Here is a 23,458-nt window from a genome sequence, read left to right on the forward strand (position 1 = left end):
AAACCCTAAAAATGCCATATTTTATATACTGAACTTATTGCACCAGTTCCAAGACTGTCTGGTACTACCTAATACACTGTCCTTGTACCTCTCTACAATGGGGTAAAGGCCTAGAGCCTCTGCCCAATAAAAATAATTTTTTAAAGAAACACTACTATAGTTATTATAAACAAGCTGCGGTGTAGCAATGGCGGAAATTTTTTTAAAAAAGGCTACATGACACAGGTTAAATAGTGGATAACAGATAACACCATTATGTTCTACAGAGTTTATCTGCTGTGTAACCGGAGCCTTTTCTCCTTTGAATGGCTGCCCCCATTGCTACACAGCAGCTTATTTATATAAAGAATAGTAGTGTTTCTGAAGCAAACACAGCTGTTTTACCAGTGCAGGGCAACACTGCAGTATATTTGTATTACTTTAAAACACGATTTTGATGTAAGTTTTCCTTTAACTACCAATGTTTTGTTATAGCTTTAACCCTGCCAAATGGGGGCCTAGCCAAAAGTTACCTTCAATGCAGCATAGACTAAAAAGTCTGACAACCACCATTCTATTTTTTTTGGAGGGGTTTCTTAGTGGCTAAATTTGCTGCCTACAGGATTTAGTTAAGGCACCACAACGGTTTCACAATGTTAATATACTTCAGCCATTGAACGTTTAGGTTATATGGGAAAAGGTCCAGTGTAGATGCATTTAGACAATGCTTTAGATACAAGGATGGGTTACAGAAAATTCTACAACTTGGAGATTCAACCTGTTTTTCCAACTGCCACTAACAGAGCCACCTGGCATGCAGAAAAGTTTTTGGGGCTTGAGGTATAACACCACAGGGCCATTGGCTAGAAATGGCTGATGTACAAAGTATATCTATGTGAGACCATTTTAGTTGTAGAATGTAGCAGCAGGAATATTAGTTATGATGCAAAACTACTTACCCTTTTTTTCTGAAGCTACATCACCCTCCACTGGTGGCAGCCCTGTACCACCATCCTTCCAGTAAGGGTTCAGTTCTCTGGATAGTATTGTTTCCTAGTACATACACAGATTTATGGAAATAAATATACTTGCCTTTAGGAGAAGAAACACTTATGATTTAGTATGCACATCATGAAGACATAAAAAGTGAAGCACATTCAACTATACGAAATAGCTTGCAGAAAACACACACTTTTCGGTTCATTAAAGTCATAAAACCGCGACTTGACAGTACGCCGCAAGTTAGATGTATGATATAATAAAAATCCAATTTTCTGAGAAATAAAAGCATGTTTGCAAAAGAAATTTAATATAAACAAAGGAACAGAGCTAATTGGTAAACGAGTTAGTTCCTTAGCATGACTAAACACAGACAGGGTAATGTAATAAAATTACAGATGTAAGTTTTCATAGAGGACCAGCAAAAGCTACATGCTGATTCGATGCTATAGGATATTAGACAAGCAGGAAATTTGCACCTTTTAATACATTATGTCATTAAATGCCAACCAACTAAAGGAGAAGTTCATTTTGGCCAAGGCAGTTTCTCCACCAGAAAAACACCTGAAATTGCCTACTCCAGCCCCCCTCGAGTTTACAGGAAACTGTCTCCATTAGTCGTAGTAGTAAAAATGTGCATTAAGAGACATTTCCATTAAATTCACTGGAAGGCAACAAACTCAGTTCTTGTTTCTCTGCTGATCAAGATGCCCCTCCTGTGTTATTAGCTTTAGAATATTGGGTTGCAGATTGCCTTGCCCACCAGAGTCTGTTTTATTTCAGGAACTGGCTTTACTCAGCTACAGTAAAGCTGGCCATACATGAAGAGATCCGCTTGTCTGGCGACATTGCCAAATGAGCGGATCTTTCACCAATATGCCCACCAACGGCAGGGCTATATCGGGGTAATCCGAACATTCGGCCCTAGGACCGAAAGATCGGTTTACAACGAAGAGCAATGGGCTCCAATGAGCCGCTCTGCGGATAAATGAAACCTTCCCGATCGATATCGTGGCCAGATATCGATCAGGAAGACCCGTCGGAAGCACCCAAACAAGGGGAGATAAATTGCCGAATTGCTCTGAAGGACCGATATCGGCAGCTTTATCTGCCCGTGTATGGCCACCTTAAGAGATCACATAGTCAACATAAACCATTGCATATTTAGGGAAATATAATAAGAGATGTCAACTTTGCTAGGGGTCTAGTAACTCATAGCAACTAACCAGAGATCATACTTCTCGCGGCCATTAATGGGCGACTTGTATAGTACTCCAACCAATCAGCAGAAAGTCCTCCAGACTTCATTTTGGCCGACAATGTTTTATATAATCCCTGTGGTTCTGTTTCGTCAGTGTGATTCAGTTTCCTACTACTGGTAGAGTTATTGGCTTGACCCTAGTGGTTGGCTTTGTATGCATGCAAAACAATGGGGTAATATTTTGCACTATTAATGCCTAAAAATAATAATAATGGAAAGCAAGGGATTTGGGGATATGGATTTATATGAAGAAGATTTGGATGACTTGATTATTTGACAGTGATTTTGTAGACTTTTGCAGAAAACAAATGTGTCACCACTAATCAAGTTATATGAGAATAACAAATATCAAATCCCTTTGTTATTTAAAGTTAGATCCCCTAGCAATAAAGTGTGCATTACTAATCAGGGCTGCAGAGTAAAAAAATTATAAATATGTGCCACATTTATGTAATGCTCTGTATATTTTTTGCTCAAGTATGAATATAGCTCACTGGAAAAATGTTAACGAGGGGAAATGCATTTGTAAAGATTCTTGGCCTTGAGAACACAGGAGGCCCGGGAAATACTGCGACCAATGTTTTAGCATTATTGTAAGAAAGCACTGTGGTGCTTTTAAAGAGACCTTCAATCACTAACAGGTTGTTAGTGGTACCATCCAGTACATTATTGCCAGTATGTACCTACCAAAGAAGTTTGGTTGTCCCTTGCCAGTTACATCAACTCAGATGATCCCGGACTGGTGTATTTTTTTTTTTCTCCCAAAGAGCATTGGCATTAGGAAAAAACTTTGGGAGGGAGGTGTCTATATTTTGCCACCTTCAAGTGAATTTGCCTTTCCATGTCCATTAAGCCATAACTCCCTATAAAGCTGGTTTCTGGAGGTGATTAAAAGAAACCCCTGACCAATGTAGGTCTCTATAAAAAAATATATTGCATGAAACAGCTCGTATGTAAAACCTTGCTTTACCTATATAAACCATTTTCATAAAAATGTTTTTAGTACTAAGTGCCATTTAGTAAGCCTAAATAGAAAATCCACATTTTAAAGTACTAAGGGGCATCCCCTGGGATCGTACAATTTACGGTGCACACTAACGAGCCAATGGTACACATACATGCTATGTTACGTCAGCCAATGAATAGATAGAGCTGTGTCTGCTAGAGCGGCACTATTTCTGGTCAGGTGATCTCTGAGGGAGCCCACAGGACTCGGTGCGCTCACCACTTATGCCCCTGATGAAGCCGAGATAGTCGGCGAAAGGCGTTGGGCGGCATAGGTGGACGGTGGGGTGCCTATCTCACACCCAGTCCCTACGTAGACCGGCAGGTTTTGCACGTGGGGGGCTCGAATGGAAGGGAGGGAGCGGGTCTAATTGTACTTTGGGACTTGTAATGCTAACCCACTTTCAGGCAACTTCTATTATAATTAAGGCGCCACCGTTCCACCAGTTGCAGATTTTAATTTGTAGGTTTTAAGGACACGAGTCCAGCTCTGCCAACAGTTTTTTGCAGCAGTAAATGAGCGGTCTATCAATTTTTTTTTTTTTTTTAAGTGTGCCTTGATTAAAGGTTACGTTTTAACCGTTAGCTACTTTGTATATGCCAACTCACTCAACTGGTTTGCTCTGAAGTGTAGTATGGATACTTTATGCTAAAAGTGTCCATTTCGCTTCAGTGTGTGAATTATTGGAGCCCACAGGAAATCACAAAATGGAGGCTCAAGGAAAAGATATAAAAGGGAAATATTTACTTAAAGGGCACCTGAAAATATTTTTTCCCAACCAACAGGAGTGTGGGCTCTATTAGCCTGCACCTTTGGTTGGGTAAAATATTTTTGACCAACAGGTGCCCTGTAAATATATATTCCAGTTTGTTAATATTCTTTAATAGTCTACTTAATGATGTTAACTGTTGGTTAAATATTCATTCTGGGGGTATAGCTTTTCTTTAAAACATATGTCTTGTTTTATAGACACAAACAATCGTTGCCTGGGACAAAGCAACCATGCCTAAAAACCTCATTGTGATTCCAATCGCTTCCAGCCTGTTGGCTGCCTTACCTTTTCTGCAGCTTGGGCTTTTTCATGCTCCAGTGTTTTCTCTTTTTGTTTTTCCGCTCTTAGCGCTGCAACTGATGTTGCTTTCAGAGACATAAAGTCTAAGGTCATCCACTCGTCCCTCTGAAATGCAAGCGCAGGTTCATTTAGTACATTTCTGGCAAATGCTTGTTTTACAGCTTTAGTCGATTGTGCTTAAAGCCAGTGTTCTTATCACTAAGGCGTGTGACAGAAACATGGTGCCAAAGCCTAAACTGGGCTCAAAATTGTTTTCCTTTCATACGTAAATGGGATGGCAACATCATGTACCGAGCGAACACTGGGGTGAGATAAAGGATTACTGGGAATGCAAGATTCAAATAAATAAAGCGGAAAAGTCAAAAGTAAAATTTAATGAACTGAAATATAAAGAACGCCCTAAAAATACATGTTTACTATGCAGATATTCCAGGTCAACTTTTCAATGGAGGAGTAGCACAGACAATTAAAATTATTCAAATCTCCATACTATTCATATAAAAATGTCCTGTTCTGATAACAGTGCTGCTGTGTTCAGCCACTTTTATCTGTTATCTAAATAATCCCACCTGGTCTGGATTTGGTGCCTGGTTCAGGGATGCAACAAATACAGTCTTTTGAGATTTGGCCGAATCCTGAATTCTTCATGAAAGACTTCGCCGACTCCTGAATTGAATCCGAACCCTAATTTAAATATGATCAGGGACTTGGATTATTCTGAATCCGAATAGAGCTAAAAAAGGCCAAAATCCTGGCTGAATCTCAAACCAAATCCTTGATTTGGTGCATCCCTATGACTTTTTTGCAATGGAACGGTGAACAACACATATTCATGAAACGCTTCCAAAATTCCTTCCAGAGACACTACTGTTATTTTCAAATACAAATATGCTTCCTATCATCAGAAAATTCAGACTGATTGAGCCCCTGCCAGTATCTCCTTGTGACCCTATCAAAGCTTCTTCAATTTCAAACAAACTTTGAGTCATTAACAGCACATGGTGGCTGCTGGTTTTGTTTTCTTTAATGGTATTGATGGAAAGTCTGGATATGGCAACATTTGGGGTTAGTATAAACTAAATTTAATTTAAAGTGGACCTGTCTACCAGACACAAAAATCTGTATGGGGGGGGTTGGACATCGGGTCCCCCATTCTGGTGCACAAACAAGATTCTGAGATGATACAAGACTTGTCTTAATAACAGTGTCCACAAAATTGCTCCTGCCTGCTTGCTATAATTATGAATTCCCAGACTGAAGGAAAAAACGATTCATATAATTCATATAGTGTAATTAAAGTTAATTTTGCTTGACTAATGTGATAAAATAGGATTTTGAATATTTTATCTGGACGACAGGTCCCCTTTAAGAACAGATGGAGCAATGGAGGCCTACTCTAAATCTCAATATTCCATAACTGTTAACGTGGTAATTGAAAAGAGAAACTTCATCTTTACATTTACATTTTTTCAATTTTCGTATGTTATAGATGTTGGATGGACCTAAGCAACATCTCGTTGCTCTTTATTATTACAATTTATTTAATAACTTTTTTTAGTCTCCTATTCTGTGTCTGGCTGTCAGGGTCGCTGACCCTGGCAGACACAAAAGAAAAAAAGATCGATGGTCTGGTAAACACAAACATTGACATAGGGCTTCAGTTTTATTGCCAAATGCTTTTAGAACTCTTCAACCTACACCCTACCTTTAAATCAGCAGTCTCTTGCTATATGTGACAAGTACTGTTGTTGCCTAGCGACACAGGGAACCCCACAAGACCAGGAGATGAGATAACACTTATCAATAACACTTATTTTTCTTATTTCAAGTGTGCATATTTAGAATTCTCTACTTGCCATATTTATAATTTAGCATGGAGAAGTTTCTGCAGCAAATTATGTCACCCTGATATTCCGGCTGCAGGCCTAGCCAGCAATGATTTAATTGCCAAGCCTTTCTAACATGGATTACGATATCACTTTATTATGCTAAGCACACTGCATGAGAATTCATTAGCTGCATCACACTTAAAGGGATACTGTCATGGGAAAAAACAGTTAATAGTGCTGCTCCAGCAGAATTCTGCACTGAAATCCATTTTTCAAAAGAGCAAACAGATTTTTTTATATTCAATTTTGAAATCTGACATGGGGCTAGACATTTAGTCAGTTTCCCAGCTGCCCCCAGTCATCTGACTTGTGCTCTGATAAACTTTAGTCATTCTTTACTGCTGTACTGCAAGTTGGAGTGATATCACCCCCTCCCTCCCCCCAGCAGCCTAACAACAGAACAATGGGAAGGTAACCAGATAACAGCTCCCTAACAGAAGATAACAGCTGCCTGGTAGATCTAAAAACAACACTCAATAGTAAAAGCCAGGTCCCACTCTGACACATTCAGTTACGTTAAGTAGGAGAAATAACAGCCAGAAAGTAGTTCCATCCTAAAGTGCAGGCACAAGTCACATGACTGGGGCAACTGACAATATGTCTAGCCTCATATCAGATTTTAAAATTGAATATAAGAAAATCTGTTTGCTCTTTTGAGAATTGGATTTCAGTGCAGAATTCTTCTGGAGCAGCACTATTAACAGATGTTTCCCATGACATTATCCCTTTAAGAACTATCGGGACCAGAGGAAAAGAAAGACATCCCTAAGCTATAAGATAACCTTTTCTATACCACTACAGGAGGACTGTGGTGAGAAGATTGAAAGGTTCTGGTCAGACAGCCTAAGTTCAATGGGATGTTATGTAAGAGTGAAATACCAAATACCACCTTGATAGAAGCAATGGGGAGGTATGAAAATGATGCATTCAGCTTAAAGGGACCATGAAGTGCAACCAGTGAAGCATGGGAACGTGCAACTAATTTTGTCACTGTTTTTCAACAATATAGCTAGTTACATACCGTAGTTAAGTTGGGTTGAAAAGAGACGAAAGTCCATCACGTTCAACCCCTCCACATGAATCCCAGTGGACATGGCTACACACACCAACTATATTATATCTATCTATATCTCTATCTATCTATATATATACACACACATACCAATATCTATATTAATTGCAGATTAATAAATCATAATAAATCTGCCCCTACATGTGGCATTTTCCCTGACCCCATCAGAGAGTCCTCATTTAACTCTTTCCTAAAACATTTTATCTATCTCACATGACATTTATTTGACTTCAAAACATTTCTCTTTGAGTGTGAACTCAGCGTTTACAGCATTTCATTTTTAGGAAAAAAATAAAAACTTGGAACATTGCTGGGAATAAGTGAAAACACAAGCAGACCCTGGAAAATTCTGGAATGAATTCATTCTCAGTGCTCCAGAAAGTTAGAGAAGTCCCACTAGGAATTTTATCAGTCTCCCGAAAGGCCAGTCTGAACTTGGTGATTTTCATGTTGCTGCTCTGCTAGCCCTGTCATCTTCTCGTTTAAAGAGATGGTTCACCTTTACATTAACTTTTAGTAAGTTATACAATGGCTAATTCTAAGCAATTTTTCCAATTGGCCTTCATTTGTTCTTTTCTATCATTTTTTAATTATTTAGCTTTTTCTCCAGACTCCTTCCAGCTTTCAAATGGGGGGGGGGGGGGAAATCACTGACCCTATCTAAAAAGACTAAATTTCTGTAAGGCTATAGATGTATTGCTAATGCTACTTCTTATTACTCACCTGTCTATTAAGTCCCTCTTTTATTCATATTCCAGTCTCTTATTCAAATCAATGTATGGCTGCTAAGGTACCCTAGCAACCAGATTGCTGAAATTTTAAATGGGAGAACTGCTGAATAAAGAGCTAAATAACTCAAACACCACAAATAATTAAAAAATTAAAATCAATCACAAATTGTCTCCGAATATCACTCTCTGCATTATGCTAAGATTTAATTGAAAGGTGAATGACCCCTGTAAGTCAAGAGGAATAATATTTCAACTAAGAAAATACAAGGGAAAATATTTAAAAACATTTGAAATACCTTAATGTAGTTTTTACTAAAAGATAATAAAACTTAAAGGGGTTGTTCACCTTTGAGAAAACGTTTAGTATGAATTAGAGAGTGATATTCTGAGACAATTTGTAATTTGTTTATATTTTTTATTATTGAAGGCTTTTGAGTTATTTTGCTTTTTATTCGGCAGCTCTTCAATTTGCATCTTAACAATCTGGTAACTAGGGTCCAAATTACCCTAGCAACCATGCTTTGGTTTGACAAGAGACTGGAATATGAATAGGAGAGGCCTGATTAGAAGGATCAGTAATAAAAAGTAACAACAACAATACAATTGTAGCCTTACAGAGCATTTTAGAAGGGGGTCAGAGATGCCCATTTGACAGCTGCAAGAGTCAGAAAAAAAGCAAATAACTATAAAACTATAAAAAATAAATTTGAAAATGAAAACCAACCGTTCTATAACATAATAAAAGTTACCATAAAGGTGAACCACCCCTTTAACTACTAGCAGTTTTAGAATCCAGACTAAACAAATAACTGAATTAAATCCAATAAACTGCTCCAGATATGAAAAGTATCAATCGTTTTCTGAATAACCACTGATGATGCATTTAGCCTTTATGCCCTTGTGCAATTAGTTATGCTTTAAACCAATTGGTGCTTAAATCCTTTATTAAATTGTATGGCTAGGGATTAGATAAAGCACAGTTATATTATTCTCTGACACCAGTAATAAAGTTAGAAATTCCATTTAATGCTCAGCGTGAAATTAATTTGTTCCATATTGCAAAACAAATTACTCACGTTCTAAACATTTCAAGCTTCCTTAAAAAAAAAAAAAAAAAATAATTTTGGGTTTTAAGTGTTTTCTTTATTGGGAAATTAAAAAGATGATGAGGAGGATATATAATTTATTTGTTTCTAAAGAGCAACTGTTCCTCTGGGAAATTCTGAAAGAGAACATATATTGCTCATGAAAGCATGAAAAAACGTCCAGCACCCCTATAAATCACCTTTACCCCCAAAAGCAAGATGCATACTGTTATGCAAGGCGAAAGGCTGAATGTAGAGGTGCCCAAAAGGCAGACTGTGATCCAACAGTAGATCTTGAGCTGGTGAATACTATCTTAAAGGAGAACTAAACCCTAAAAATTAATAGGGCTAAAAATACCATATTTATATACTGAACTTATTGCACGAGGCTAAAGTTTCAGCTTGTCAATAGCAGCAATGATCCAGGACTTCAAACTTGTCACAGGGGGTCACCATCTTGGAAAGTGTCTGTGACACTCACATTCTCAGTGGGCTCTGAGCAGCTGTTGAGAAGCTAAGCTTAGGGGTCGTCACTAATTATCCAGCAGAAAATGAGCTTCCCCTGTAATATAAGATGATGCTAGAGGGCTGATTATTAAATTCTGATGCTAATTGCACTGGTTTCTGTGCTGCCATGTAGTAATTATCTGTATTAATTACTAATTAGCCTTATATTGTGACATTTCTATTCTATGTGTACTGTATATTGTGAGAGGGTCCCTAAGCTCAGTAAGTGACAGCAGCACAGAGCATGTGCAGTGAATCAACAGAAAAGAAAATGGGGAGCTACTGGGGCATCTTTTGGAGACACAGATCTTTACTGCTAAAGGGCTGTGGTTGCCTTGGGCTGGTACAGAAGCACAAAACAATGTACGACATTTCTAGCTACTTCTTTAGTTAAGCTTTAGTTCTAGTTTAAGTAAGTTGAGTAAGTGATCCCTAATATCGTGCACATTCCTGTTATTCTTCTAGAGGACAGTTGATAAATTGTTTCAATAAAACAATAAGTCAGACGAAGCAGCGAAGAGAATAGTGAGAGGCAGATAGAACCTTCACTAAAATGACATCAACAAATAAGCCATTTAATTAATTCACGGTTAATAAAGCAATGCTTTTTTTTAATTTCACAGTCACTACAAAATGATTTGAGGGTAGTCAAGATTCATGACTAAAGTGAGCCAGAAGTCCATCTGTGCAGCAGAGTTCACAGGGACACATCAAGCTGCCTGTTCTGAGCAGGCAGATGGCACCATGATATGGGCAGCTTAATAACAAAAAAATACATAGCAGGGGAAAATACATGTGAAGTAGTGCCTGGGCATCACGAATGAACCACTGCAAATCCACCCTTTAATTAACAGTAGAATATAAATTGGACTTACAGTACTTAACACTAGGGAACGACAGATGGACGAGATTTTATTTAATTCGGAAAATATAGCGCAGACTGCCCAGATGATATTTTAAATACAATATATACAACTGATAACGATGTTATTAAACAACAGAAATTAATTCGACTAATCTGGCATGGTTAAGTGGCTCCGTTAAGAACTTGTGATGTGTAAACTTGGGATCTCACGCAACCCACAGACGGGCCGAGGACACAGACAACTGTACTTATAGGGTAGAACTTTTGATACGAGTAGGGATGCACAGAATCCAGGATTCGGTTCGGGATTCAGACTTTTTCAGCAGGATTCGGATTTGGCCGAATCCTTCTGCACTGCCGAACTGAATCTGAATCTAATTTGCATTTGCAAATTAGGGGCGGGGAGAGAAATTGTTCGATTTTTTGTCAGAAAACGAGTAAAAAATGTTTTCCCCTTCCCACCCCTAATTTGCATATGCTGTGATACCGTTATTGGCTAAGATGATAATCTTAATCAGAGCAAGCTTTCAAGAACTTTTCAGTTCCTTCTTCAAAGCGGATTACCATTACCTGAAACAACTGTAGTTTAATCGCAATATTCACAAGGCTGGGTCAATGTGAAGTGGCCTAAAACAACTAGATAACCCATTCAAGGCATCAGATGGGTCATATAAGAACCTTCATACACAAGTGCCAGAGCACTAAAAGGCACAAAACCATAGCCCTAAGTGCTCATTAAAAAGAACTTCCATCAGGGCTTTCCTGCACTCTGATCAGGCATTACGTACTTACCGTATATACTCGAGTATAAGCCGTCCCGAGTATAAGCCAAGGTACCTAATTTTACCTCCCAAAACTGGGAATGCTTATTGACTCGAGTATAAGCCTAGGGTGAGAAATGCAGCAGCTTCTGGTAAGTTTCAAAAAATTTAGGGTTTCTGCTCCCATTGGAGGTGCCGGCATCTCGTTTTTGGACGCCGGCGAATATTCTTGGAGACTATTCTTGGACGCCGGCGACTATTCTTGGACGCCGGCGACTATTCTTGGACGCCGGCGACTATTCTTGGACGCCGGCGACTATTCTTGGACGCCGGCGACTATTCTTGGACGCCGGCGACTATTCTTGGACGCCGGCGACCGTTTTTGCGATTGACCCGAGTATAAGCCGAGGTAGAGTTTTTCAGCATATTTTGGGGACTGAAAAACTCGGCTTACACTCGAGTATATACGGGTCCTTTGCACCCTGGGCCCTCCCTATCTTGAGCATCTGGCAGGGGGAATGCTCATGCCGAACATAGACAATACTGTATTTTCTACGGATTCTTTTTCTGAAAACAGGAGATCGCAGACACTGACGGCAGGCAGGTTGCAAAGTGCAGCCCAGTGTCTGTAAATATCCCTTTAAAGGGGTTGTTCACCTTTAAATTAACTGTTAGTATGATGTAGAAAGTGATATTCGAGACAATTTTTAATTTACATTTTTTTTTATTTTAGCTTTTTGAGTTATTTGGCTTTTTATTCGGCAGCTCTCCAGTGTGCAATTTCAGCAATCTGGTTGCTAGAGTCCAAATTACTAGGGATGCACCGAATCCAGGATTCGGTTCGGGACTTTTTCAGCAGGATTCTGATTCGTTCGAATGCTTGTGCCTGGCCGAAAAGAATCCAAACTCACATATGCAAATTAGGAGTGAGAAGGGAAATCATGTAATTTTGTCACAAAACAAGTAAAAAAGTTTATTCCCCTTTTTCCCTTCCTGACCCCAATTTGCGTATGCAAATTAGGATTCGGATTTGGTTCGGTCTTTCATGAAGGATTCAACCGAATCCAAAACAGTGGATTCGGTGCATCCTTACAAATTACCCTATCAACCATGCATTGATATGCATAAGCGATTGGAATATGAATAGGAGAGGCCTGACTAGAAAGAAGAGTCATCAAAAGTAGCAACAATAATAAAAGTGCAGCCTTACATTTATTTTTTAGATGGGGTCGGTGACCGCAATTTGAAAACTACAAAGAGTCAAAAGAAGAAGGCAAATAGTTCAAAAACGATGAAAAAGAAAACATGAAGGCCAATTGAAAAGTTGCTTAGAATTAGCCATTCTGGAACATACTAAAAGTTAACTTAAAGGTGAACCACACCTTTAAAATTACTGTCTGCCCATGCCCATTACTGTCCGTATGTAGTGAATCACTATATCAGTAACATAATATTAACAGCGTGCAAGGTTACATAGATTCTAGATGTTATTTACTCGGGACACAAATGCTAGAGCACTAAGGAGTGCAAGAGCATGGTCCTTAGTGTTCAATTAACACATAAGCCCAAGGTAATGTTGCACCTAGTTCTGTATTGAAAATCTCTAGTGAGATAATTTGCATATGCAAATTCGGATTCGGTTCGGCCAGGCAGAAAGATTGGGCCGAATCCGAATCCTGCTGAAAAAGGCTGAATCCCAAACCGAATCCTGGATTCGGTGCATCCCTATAAATAAGTGTAGCAAACCCAATTGTTCTACCAAAAAAATTAAAAGGAAATGGGACCAAATAAAACTTTGGTGGATTTTATACACAGATGCCAAACTGCATTTCTAGCCTGTCAGTAATTCTACATATTGAGCAGATACATAAGGACAATATGAGAAATAAATAAGTATAGCTTTGCTTTAAACATGCAGGAGGTGTACCAACCCTGTGTATTTTCCCTTCCAGGCCTTGAGAAACTGAAGAGCACTATTCACTAGCTCATGATTTAATGTATTTTGGCCAGAACGGCCCTGTCGCTACAGGTAATAGCTATTAATGGTAATGGCTGGATTGCACCGGCAACAGCTTCCAGGCTAACAGATCTACATTATGAAACCATCAGGCTCTTTGCTAAGATTTATACCAAGTCAAAAAAAAGAAAGAGATTAGGTATAAAAAGGACATTATGGGAAACAGTTGCTGTATCTTGGAGTTTTCTGCATAACAGAGTTTTAGTATATAAATCCAATACCTGTATTAGGAATAATGTATTTTCTACTATAAAATAAAAGAATATTAGAAGAGTCCTGTGGTCATGCAGAGACACAAGACCATTGGCTTTTATACAGTAGCCAATCTCAAGGTAGCCAATCTCATTTTATTATTAGACATTTGCAATGGCACATGGAAGAAGCATACCGTATATACTCGAGTATAAGCGGACCCGAGTATAAGCCGAGGTACCTAATTTTACCTACGGAAACTTATTAACTCGAGTATAAGCCTAGACACAACTACAGCCCTGTCTCCCAGCAGCGCACATTCCGCCAAAGCGACCCCCCCATCGATCAACCGGACTTCTTTGCAAAGTTGATGGTGACAGAGAATTGCCAAACGGATTACTGTGTGCATTGTCCCACTGTCCCACTACCATGTGCAGAGGGTGCTGTGTGATATTGCCATCACTGTTAATCCTTCATATAACCAACAGAGGGCGCTGTGTGATATTGCAGTCACTGTTAATCCTTCATATAACCAACAGATGGCGCTGTGTGATATTGCAGTCACTGTTATTCTTTCATATAACCAACAGAGGGCGCACTGTTATTCTTTCATATAACCAACAGAGGGCGCTGTGTGATATTGCAGTCTCTCTCCAAGCGAACTGTTGGTATAGGAATGATTAAAAGTGACTGCAATCTCAGCTACTGCCCACTGACTCGAGTATAAGCCGAGGTAGACTTTTTCAGCACATTTTGGATGCTGAAAAACTCGGCTTATACTCGAGTATATACGGTACATGGAATAAGTTACACAGCAATAACTGATGCATCTTGCACTATAATCTACAAGTGACAAATGTTTGTATAAACTGTTCAAAATCAAAGTAGAATTGACTCGGTGTGGTATACTTACCAAGTATTAACCCTTTCACTGCCAGCCAATTTGGCCAAGTTGATACTTTTATTGCCAGACCATTTTTGAACATTTTGTGCTCTTTTATTTTAGGGGCCTTTCCTGGGGGGTCTTTTAGTTTACCCAGGAAAACAAGATATTGTTTTTTTCAGGATAACCTAAGCTTTCAAAATATGCTAGAATTTAGTTGTAATTCCACTCCTGTAAAAAGATATGGGCTTCTAAGTGTATTAAAAAAAAAAAAAGGAAAAAAAAAAAGTTTTGCGTGATACAAACGCAAATATCACAAACAATTTATTAAATGCACAAGAACACAACATATTTGGATAGTTCCGTGTCTCCTGAACGCTACAATACCAAATATATATAGTTTTATGGAAATTTCTCACTTCTATAGATCAAAAACTAGAAGCAGCAAACTATCAAATGTCCAAAGCACCGCTCCACAAAACTGCATACATCTGATTTCAAGGCCAAACATTCCACTAACAGTAGGTTTACCCTACAAAACTACACATTTTTGGAAAGAACAGATTCTAACAAGTTCAAAATGGGTAAATATAGATTTGTACTCAAAACTACCAAGTTGCAATTCTTTCCTAAAATTAGCAGTTTTTATAAAAATGTGTTACATTTTTGAAAAATGACCTCAAAGTGTCCAGTCTACAGCACCGTATCTCCAACATATCAATTACATACCAAGATAAAACACCCTAAACATGAAAGTCCAGGGTCCGCTGAACAGTTTGATGCCCAATATGCATAGTTACACCTAAGTATGTGGCGTAAAGGGGCCCCAGAATGTAGACACCCCAAACGAGTTATCAGTTCTGTAATTCCAAATACTGCAAAATCAGCACATTTACAGCATTTTGCAGTGGGCAAAGGTGCAAAAATTCATGTTTACCCCAGAAAACCATATATTTTTGGAAAGTACACATTCTGACGAATCTAAAATGGGTATGCATGCCTTTCTACTCCAAAGTACCAAGCGCAAAGCTTTCATAAATTTGGCAATTTTAATGACATTTCCGAAAATCACCTCAATACTCCAACTCTGAAGCATCGTATCTCGCACATATCATTACATACTAGGGATGCACCGAATCCACTATTTTGGATTCGGCCAAACCCCAGAATCTTTTGTGAAAAATTTGGCCGAATACCGAACCCTAATTTGCATATATGCAAATGCAAATTAGGGGTGGGAAGGGGAAAACATTTTTCATCTTCCTTGTTTTGTGCCAAAAAGTCACGCGCTTTCCCTCCCTGCCAGTAATTTGCATATGCAAATTAGGATTCGGTTCGGCCAGGCAGAAGGATTCGGCCGAATCCAAATCCTGCTGAAAAAGGCCGAATACTGGCCGAATCCCGAACCGAATCCTGGATTCGGTGCATCCCTATTACATACCAAGATAAAACATCCTAAATCTGGGTCCTCTGAACAGTTTGATACCCAATATGCATAGGTACACCTAAGATGATGGAGTATAGGGGCCCCAGAACGAAGACACCCCATACAAGTTATCAATTCTGTAATTCCAGATACTGCAAAATCAGCATTTTTCACCACAGAAAACCTTGTCTTTCTACGCCAAACTACCACACTGCAAAGCAACGCTAAAGGCAGCGGTTTTTATGACATTTCTGAAAATTGTTGAAAAATATTGCAGTTGGCCCCATTTATCTCACCTAATTTCATACATACAATTGTAAAACACCCTAAAAATTGACGCCAAGGGTCTACTGAACAGTTTGATGCCCAATATGCATAGATATACCAAAGCATCTGTCACGTGCAGACCACCAAAAAAATAGAAAATAGACCAGTCACTGTGTATTGTGCCACAAGACCCCCCTAACAGCACAAATACCCCCCAAAACCCATATATTTTTCTGGAAAGTACACATTCTGACGAATCCAAAATAGGTAATTATGTCTTTCTACGCCCAACTACCATACTGCAAAGCAACGCTAAAGGCAGCGGTTTTATGACGTTTCAGAAAATTGTCTAAAAATATTGCAACTGGCATGTGCGGACCCCCCAAAAAAATTAGTGCATTTGAATTTTCTTCAGTCTTTTCGCCTTCTGTGAAAATAGACCAGTGACTGTATTGTGCCACAAGACCCCCTAACAGTACAAATACCCCCCAAAACCATATATTTTTGTAAAGTACACATTATGAAAATACAAAATTGCAAAAAATATAAATAAATAAAAAAAGCGCCTGAAAAGTAAAAGAATACAGCTAACTTGGTAAAATACATACATACATTTGTGCGAATAAGGGGGGGGGGAGTTTAACATAACGGCCACTTACCGTTCTGAAGGCCAGGAGGGTCCTTTTGGAGCCATGGGGGGTCCTAACAGAGGGGTCCACAAAGCAGGAAGTCCTGATCGTGCTGGAGCAGGCAGACAGAAGACGCAGCACAGGGCAGACACGTGTCTGCATAAGCAAAGGCGGGTCCTGCGACAAGCGCGTCGCTGGACTCACGTGACCGCCCCCTCCGGTTGCCATGCTCGTTGCCAAGGGGGTTGGGAGCGCACCAGTGCCTCTGCAGAAGCGGCAATCGCCACTAATGCAGAGAGGAGTCCTTTCCAGCCAAGAACATAGGTACTACGTGCTTGCCAGTTAGGGCTTTTCCTGCAAGAACGTAGTACCTACGTTCTTTGCAGGGAAGGGTTATGGTGCAGATTTATTAAGGATTTATCACACTCTGGCCCTTTAAAAACTTGAATTAGACTATTCGCCACATAAAACCTGCCAATGGGAGATGTCCAGGGACCAATTTGGACGTTAGTTGCCTTTCTGACATTCCAGTTTTTCAAATCGAGTTTAGTCTAATTCCATTTGAGTTTTCACGTCAGGAATATTGGTTTTACAAATTTGATTTTTTTTTTTTTTTTTAAATAACCCCCCAGTCAAATTTCGAGTATATTCAAATTTAATAAGAGTTTTAAAACAACGCACATGAATTAGAAATTCGACCTTTAATAAATGAGCCTCAATCATCATAAAATTCAAAGGCAAAAGTTCCATTCCCTGGAATAAAGCTCATTTAGTTCTAAGGCAAGTGCAGGTCCGTCTCAGATTTGCTGCTTTTACATTTTTTCAGTGTACCATAAACCTGCCGCACTTTCCACTATTGGCATCCTGAGAGAGCAGGGTACAAATATAATGAAAACTAAGCTATGGTGTAGAAGGAATGGCATTTCTGAACCAAACACAGAGATGTATACAAATAGTGCTGTCCTGGATTTTTTTTACTGGGCTTCCAGAGCTCTCCCATCGACGCAACCACTTCCAGAGCCCACACTGCTGCCTCTGTTCATCTACAGTAGCACCTGTCTGCACTGCTATTGACCCAGCTACCACTTTGGGGCAGATTTATCAAGGGTCAAATTGAAAATTCGAAATTTGAATTTGCGAGTTTTTTTTATGGTCAAAACTGTCAAATTCGACTAGGGAGTTATTCGAATTCGATTCGAGTTTTTAAAAAAAATTCTAATTCGATTTTCAAGATTTATCATACACTGACCCTTTAAGAACTCAAATTATCGAGTATTTGCCACCTAAAACCTGCCGAATTGCTGGGAGAGGTCCTGGGATCAATTTTGAGTTGGTTGCCGCCTTCAAGTTTTTTAAATTCAAATCTAATTAGATTGGAGTTTTTGGATAGTTTCTATTGACCTGAGTTTTAGAAAAAATTTTAATAAAATTTCAATTGGTCGTATTTCAAGTTCATGGGAGTTTAAAAAAAAAAAAAACTCGAAATTCGACCCTTGATAAATGTGTCTGTATGCATTGTATAGCCATAGCAGCTTTTGTCAGTACTAACGGGAACTTCCGTGGGAGCAGATATCAGACAATGCATTGCTGGTAACCAGAAGGGAGGGATGAGGGAGAAGAGTAGAAGCAGGCTATCCATACCAAGCTCATAGTATAAATGTTTGTATCCACTGCCTGTGTCTTCTCTTTACTTGCAGCATAACCGCCAACACAATTACACAGAACCCCAGTCTTGCACTCATCATCTGTATAAACCAGGTGCATGCAGTCAGCAGCTACATTTCCACTCTTATATTAGTAGTTGCTGAGAATCGTAGTTTATCAGTATCGGGAAGCCGCCGATTGGCCGTCACAAGCTCCTCAAATGAGCATAAAAAAAATGCTGTTACAAATTAGATTGTAGACTACAATGATTAATGTACCCCATGCTAAAATGTACAAAATTATTATAAGTCAACAAGTATTCTACTGCAATGTGAAGAAGACAAAGCAATTATACATACAAAGTCTAAACCAGGTCTAGCCTATAACATCCACCCAACGAGTGCTGTTCAACAGCCAAGATTAGGTTTGGGAGTACCTCTAATACAGTGATCCCCAACCAGTGGCTCATGAGAAACATGTTGTTCTCCAACCCCTTGGATGTTGCTCCCAGTGGCCTCAAAGCAGGAGCTTATTTTGGAATTCCAGGCTTGGAGGCAAGTTTTGGCTGTATAAAAACCAGGTGTACTGCCACACAGTCTCCTGTAGGCTGCCAGTCCACATAGGGGCTACCAAATAGCCAATCATAGCCCTTATTGGGCACCCCAGGAACTTTTTGTATGTGGCTCATGGGTAGAAAAGGTTGGGGACCCCTGGTCTAGTAGAATAATCAAGCTGGATGTAAATCATAAGCATCTCCAAATTACAAGCGCACACCCTTGCCCTCTTGAAACTAGAATACCTGGTGCCCAGCGAAATAGGGGATCGGCTACCCCCTCAGAATTCCAAACGTTTGTAAATCATAAGCAGACATTTACTGAACTGAAGAGAAAGGAGTATAGCGGATGCAGGGAAAAATAGTTCACCTCTGTTGATTTATCAGGGACTTCAGCCTTAATTTTCCATGCCTTCTCCACACTGACTGCCTGTGGCAGGGGTGCTTCAACCCACTCCTCTTCAGAACCCTGCAAACAAATGACAGTTGCAAGCTATTGGCGGAAATGCAAGTAAGTGAATAGTATAACAAACATAAAATTAACCATTATATCAAAGTGAGCAATGTTCCCTTAGCGTTAATAGGTTGTGTGCAAAGAGTGAGGCGGAGTAGAATACAATGAATTTCATTTCAAAAAACTTTGCACCAACTAAATAATTATTTTATATCAAGTTTAGTATTATATATCAAGTATATCAGTTAGTATTTATATCAATTATATTGGTTTAATATGATTTGTGAAAAGACGTTATGACCTAAAGGATAACTTACCCATCAACTGAAATCATCTGTGATCATGGAACACGAGAATGACTAAAACACATTGGTTTTGGGCTGCTTTCCATTTCTGGGCCAGGCCTCAGCGTTAAAGGGGCGGTTCACCTTTAAGTTAACGTTTAGTAATTCTAAGCAACTTTTTAATTGGCCTTCATTTATTCTTTTTTAAATTCATTTTTAAATTCAATTTTAGATTCATTCCAGCTTTCTGTAAGGCTAGAAATGTATTGCTATTGGTACTTTTTATTCAGTCCCTCTCCTATTCATATTCCAGTCACTTATTCAAATCAGTGCATGGTTGCTAGGGGAATTTGGACCCTAGCAACCAGATAGCTGAAATTGTAAACAGGTACAGCTACTGAATAAAAAGCTAAAGAACTAAAAACTTATAGAATGAAAACCTATTGCAAATTGTTTCAGAATATCGCGCTCTATATATCACTAAAAGTTAATTTAAAGGTGAACAACCCATTTAAGGATATAGAAGTATAAAATACAATACTATAGCTACAGAAGTATACATAATTAGAGATAATCATTAAGCCCATATGCCACCTATTGACATGGACAAGATCCTCCAGGGACTAGAAAGCGTTGAATGTGGGAAAATGGAAAGAAGGTTGCAGAAAACACATACTGAAATAAGACTTCTAGAATTGTATAACACTTTCCCTTCCAAAGCAGAATCTACATTGCTGGCAAGGAACTTAAATTAATCTATAGGCACAATGGCAGAAGCACACAGGCTAACAATGCAGGCAGGGAAAGGATTAAATGACATTTAAAAGCTATTATCTTCCCTTCCCAGTGTCCCTCAGTATACCGAAGAACTGTCCTCAGAATCATCCTTTTCGGATGTCTGCTTTTTGCTTTTTTTCTTTTTTTCCTTTTTCAGTTTGTGGCGGTGTTTCTCCTTTTTCTTTTTACTCTTTGCCGAATGTTCCTGAAAAAAATAAAAGTGAAATTAACAGCAAGGTGCATAGAAAAACACACATTCAATGACGGCTTGTCTCTGAACACAAGCAACTTTGCACAATTTGTTAATTCCTACTGAATACCTGCCATTTAAAATCAGTTTATTAGTAATAGCTATTTATCTTCATCTATGTGCGATACCTGATTTAATGCTTCCAAGCGCTCATTGACATCATTCAGCATCCACGTGTCTTCTCCTCGCAGGTGCTTCTGCTCTTTACGCCTCTCTGCTTTATCATAGTCATCTTTTGCCTTTAATAATTAATGAATAAAAAGTGAAAAAATAGACAGAATACAGATAGATCTATTCTAAAACCTATATAATAATAAGAATGAAAAAGTATAACATAAGTAAAAAACACAGCTTTTCACAAGATTAAAAGAAAAGAAAAGAAATGAATGAATGAATGAATGAATGAATGAAAAGAATGAAACACTGGACTGAGCCTAAAGTGGCTGCATTGATTATATAGTGACTAAAGTACCCCTCTTGTAAAATATAAGGATATTATAAGTTACCGAGGAGTTCCATGACCATATAAAAATGGCCAAGTGTTTTTATACAGGTCATGGAACTCTGAGGTAATTTCTAATATCCTCATATTTTTCAACTGGGGGTACTTTATTTATTATAATATACAAATTTCAGTGAGTCATGTGACAAAAATGACATCAGAACTCACCGTTTATAATGATATAATTTACAAGATATTCATAGCTTTTCTGTATTATATAGTGAATAAAGTACCCCCTCTTGTAAAATATAAGGATATTATAAGTTACCGAGGAGTTTCATGACCATATAAAAACACGAGGCCGAAGGCCGAGTGTTTTTATACAGGTCATGGAACTCCGAGGTAACTTCTAATATCCTCATATTTTACAACTGGGGGTACTTTATTTATTATAATACACAAATTTCAATGGGTCATGTGACAGAGATGACATCAGAACTCACCGTTAATAACTGATGACATCAGAACTCACCGTTTATACGGATATAATTTACAAGATATTCATGACTTTTGTGTATTATAAGGGATATATTGTCATCTAACATGAAATCAAAGCAGACAAACGTCTTGATGACCTTAGATATTAACTTCTACAGGGCAGGGACCTCCTGTCCCCTGTATCTCTTAATAGTATCATACTAAAAGTTACATCATACTAAAAGTTATCTCAAAGGTGAACAACCCCTGTAAGCAAGTAAAGCTGGCAATAGACACAAAGATACCATAGTACGAAGCTAAGGTTCATATGATTTTTGGACCGTGTGTGGAACGTCCCGACATTTTTCGTACCATGACAATTGGTTGTTTAGTCGATCGGGCAGGTTAAAAGATTTAGATCAGCTGCCGATAAGATCTCTGCATGTATTGCCTAGCTGGCAATATCAATGAGTGACCGTCACTACTATTTGTCAGACATAACTTTCGTATGATTGCCCTTTGTCAATTAATGGGCAGAACATGATCTGATTTGTTCTTGTTCCTACTTATTTTAATCTGACTAGTTAATGAAATGAACATGCATTCGTCGCACAAAGAATAAAATCTACAGATCTAGGGCCAGTAGAAGGTGGTTCTCTGTGGGAGAGAGTGGGAGGTGAGATAGGACATCATAATCTTGTTGGGGGGTCGGATCAGAAGTGGGATAGTGCCAGAGAATTAAGGTGGCCATACACGGGCCGATAAAAGCTGCCGACAGACCGAGTCGGCAGCTTATTGGCCCGTGTATGGGGGCCACCGACAGGCTTCCCCGATCTCGATCTGGCCGAAAGTTGTCCAGATCTCGATCGCGTCCGCATCTGTTCGTTGATGCGGTCCCGCGATCCGACCGCCCGTTCGCTAGGATCCGATCGTTGGTCCCTAGGGCCCACGATCGGATCAGCCCGATATTGCCCACCTCAAGGTGGGCATATCGGAGGGAGATCCGCTCGTTAGGCGACATCGCCAAACGAGCGGATCTCTCCATGTATGGCCACCTTTAGTTATTACAAATTTTTAACACAGGCATTGGCTGGTATTGTACCAACTAGGCTGTTTAAAATCCGGACGGTTTTCAACCCTAGCTGTGCAATAAATGTGTATACACTGAACATACCAATTACGTATAACATTACAACCGATAGAAGAGGTAAAGAGGGCCCTTCCCAAAATAATTTAGAATTTAAAGGGGTTGTTAACCTTTGAATCAGCTTTTAGTATGATGTAGAGTGTGATGTTCTGAGACAATTTGCAACTTGTTCACATTTTTTTTTAATTATTTAGCTTTTTATTCAGCAGCTCTCCAATTTGCAATGGCAACAATCTGGTTGCTAGAGTCCAAATTACCCTAGCAACCATGCTTTTATTTTAAAAAGAGACTGGAATATGAATAGGAGAGGGACTGAATAGAAAGATGAATAAAACAAAGTAGCAATAACAATACATTTGTAGCCTTACAGAGCATTTGTTTTTAGATGAGGTCAGTGACCCCCATTTGAAAGCTGGAAAGAGGCAGAAGAAAAAGGCAACTAATTAAAAAACTATAAAAAATACATAAACAGGGTTAGTGCCTGTGTGTTGGGCCCCTGTGCAAATACCAGCCACTTGTACCTTGCTAAGAAGCTCCTGCCGTGCCTTCCTCTTGCTCTCACGCTTCTCCTCAATACTCCTGGTACTTTCAAATGTGTCCCCATAAGCCGCCATCACTCTGGTGTCGTAAAGCAAAACTGGAGCAGCAATCCGCCAATCACAATCTCGGCTACAAAATCACTGCACGTGGTGTAAACTGTGACATCAATTCAGTGGCTTTCGAACAAGCTTTTACCACTGCAGATATACTATGAGGTACAGAAACATCGCCTCCATGTTGGTACACTCG

General features: G+C 39.1%; 1 protein-coding gene across 2 annotated transcripts in view; it reads right to left on the reverse strand.

The window, feature by feature from the left end:
- Positions 1-23,458, reverse strand: part of cwf19l2.L (CWF19 like cell cycle control factor 2 L homeolog) — an 81,417-nt gene extending 57,959 nt beyond the window's left edge. The window contains exons 1-6 of one of the 2 annotated variants that reach the window (XM_041581113.1): positions 23,191-23,458; positions 20,732-20,842; positions 20,439-20,558; positions 19,209-19,307; positions 4,303-4,422; positions 939-1,032 (exon numbers count right to left, since the gene is read on the reverse strand). In XM_041581113.1, the coding sequence (XP_041437047.1) occupies positions 939-1,032; positions 4,303-4,422; positions 19,209-19,307; positions 20,439-20,558; positions 20,732-20,842; positions 23,191-23,283 (637 nt within the window). In that variant the 5' untranslated portion in view covers positions 23,284-23,458. 2 annotated transcript variants of the gene reach the window in all.

Source organism: Xenopus laevis, chromosome 2L (genome assembly GCF_017654675.1).
Source record: "Xenopus laevis strain J_2021 chromosome 2L, Xenopus_laevis_v10.1, whole genome shotgun sequence".
Classification (NCBI taxonomy): Eukaryota; Metazoa; Chordata; class Amphibia; order Anura; family Pipidae; genus Xenopus; species Xenopus laevis.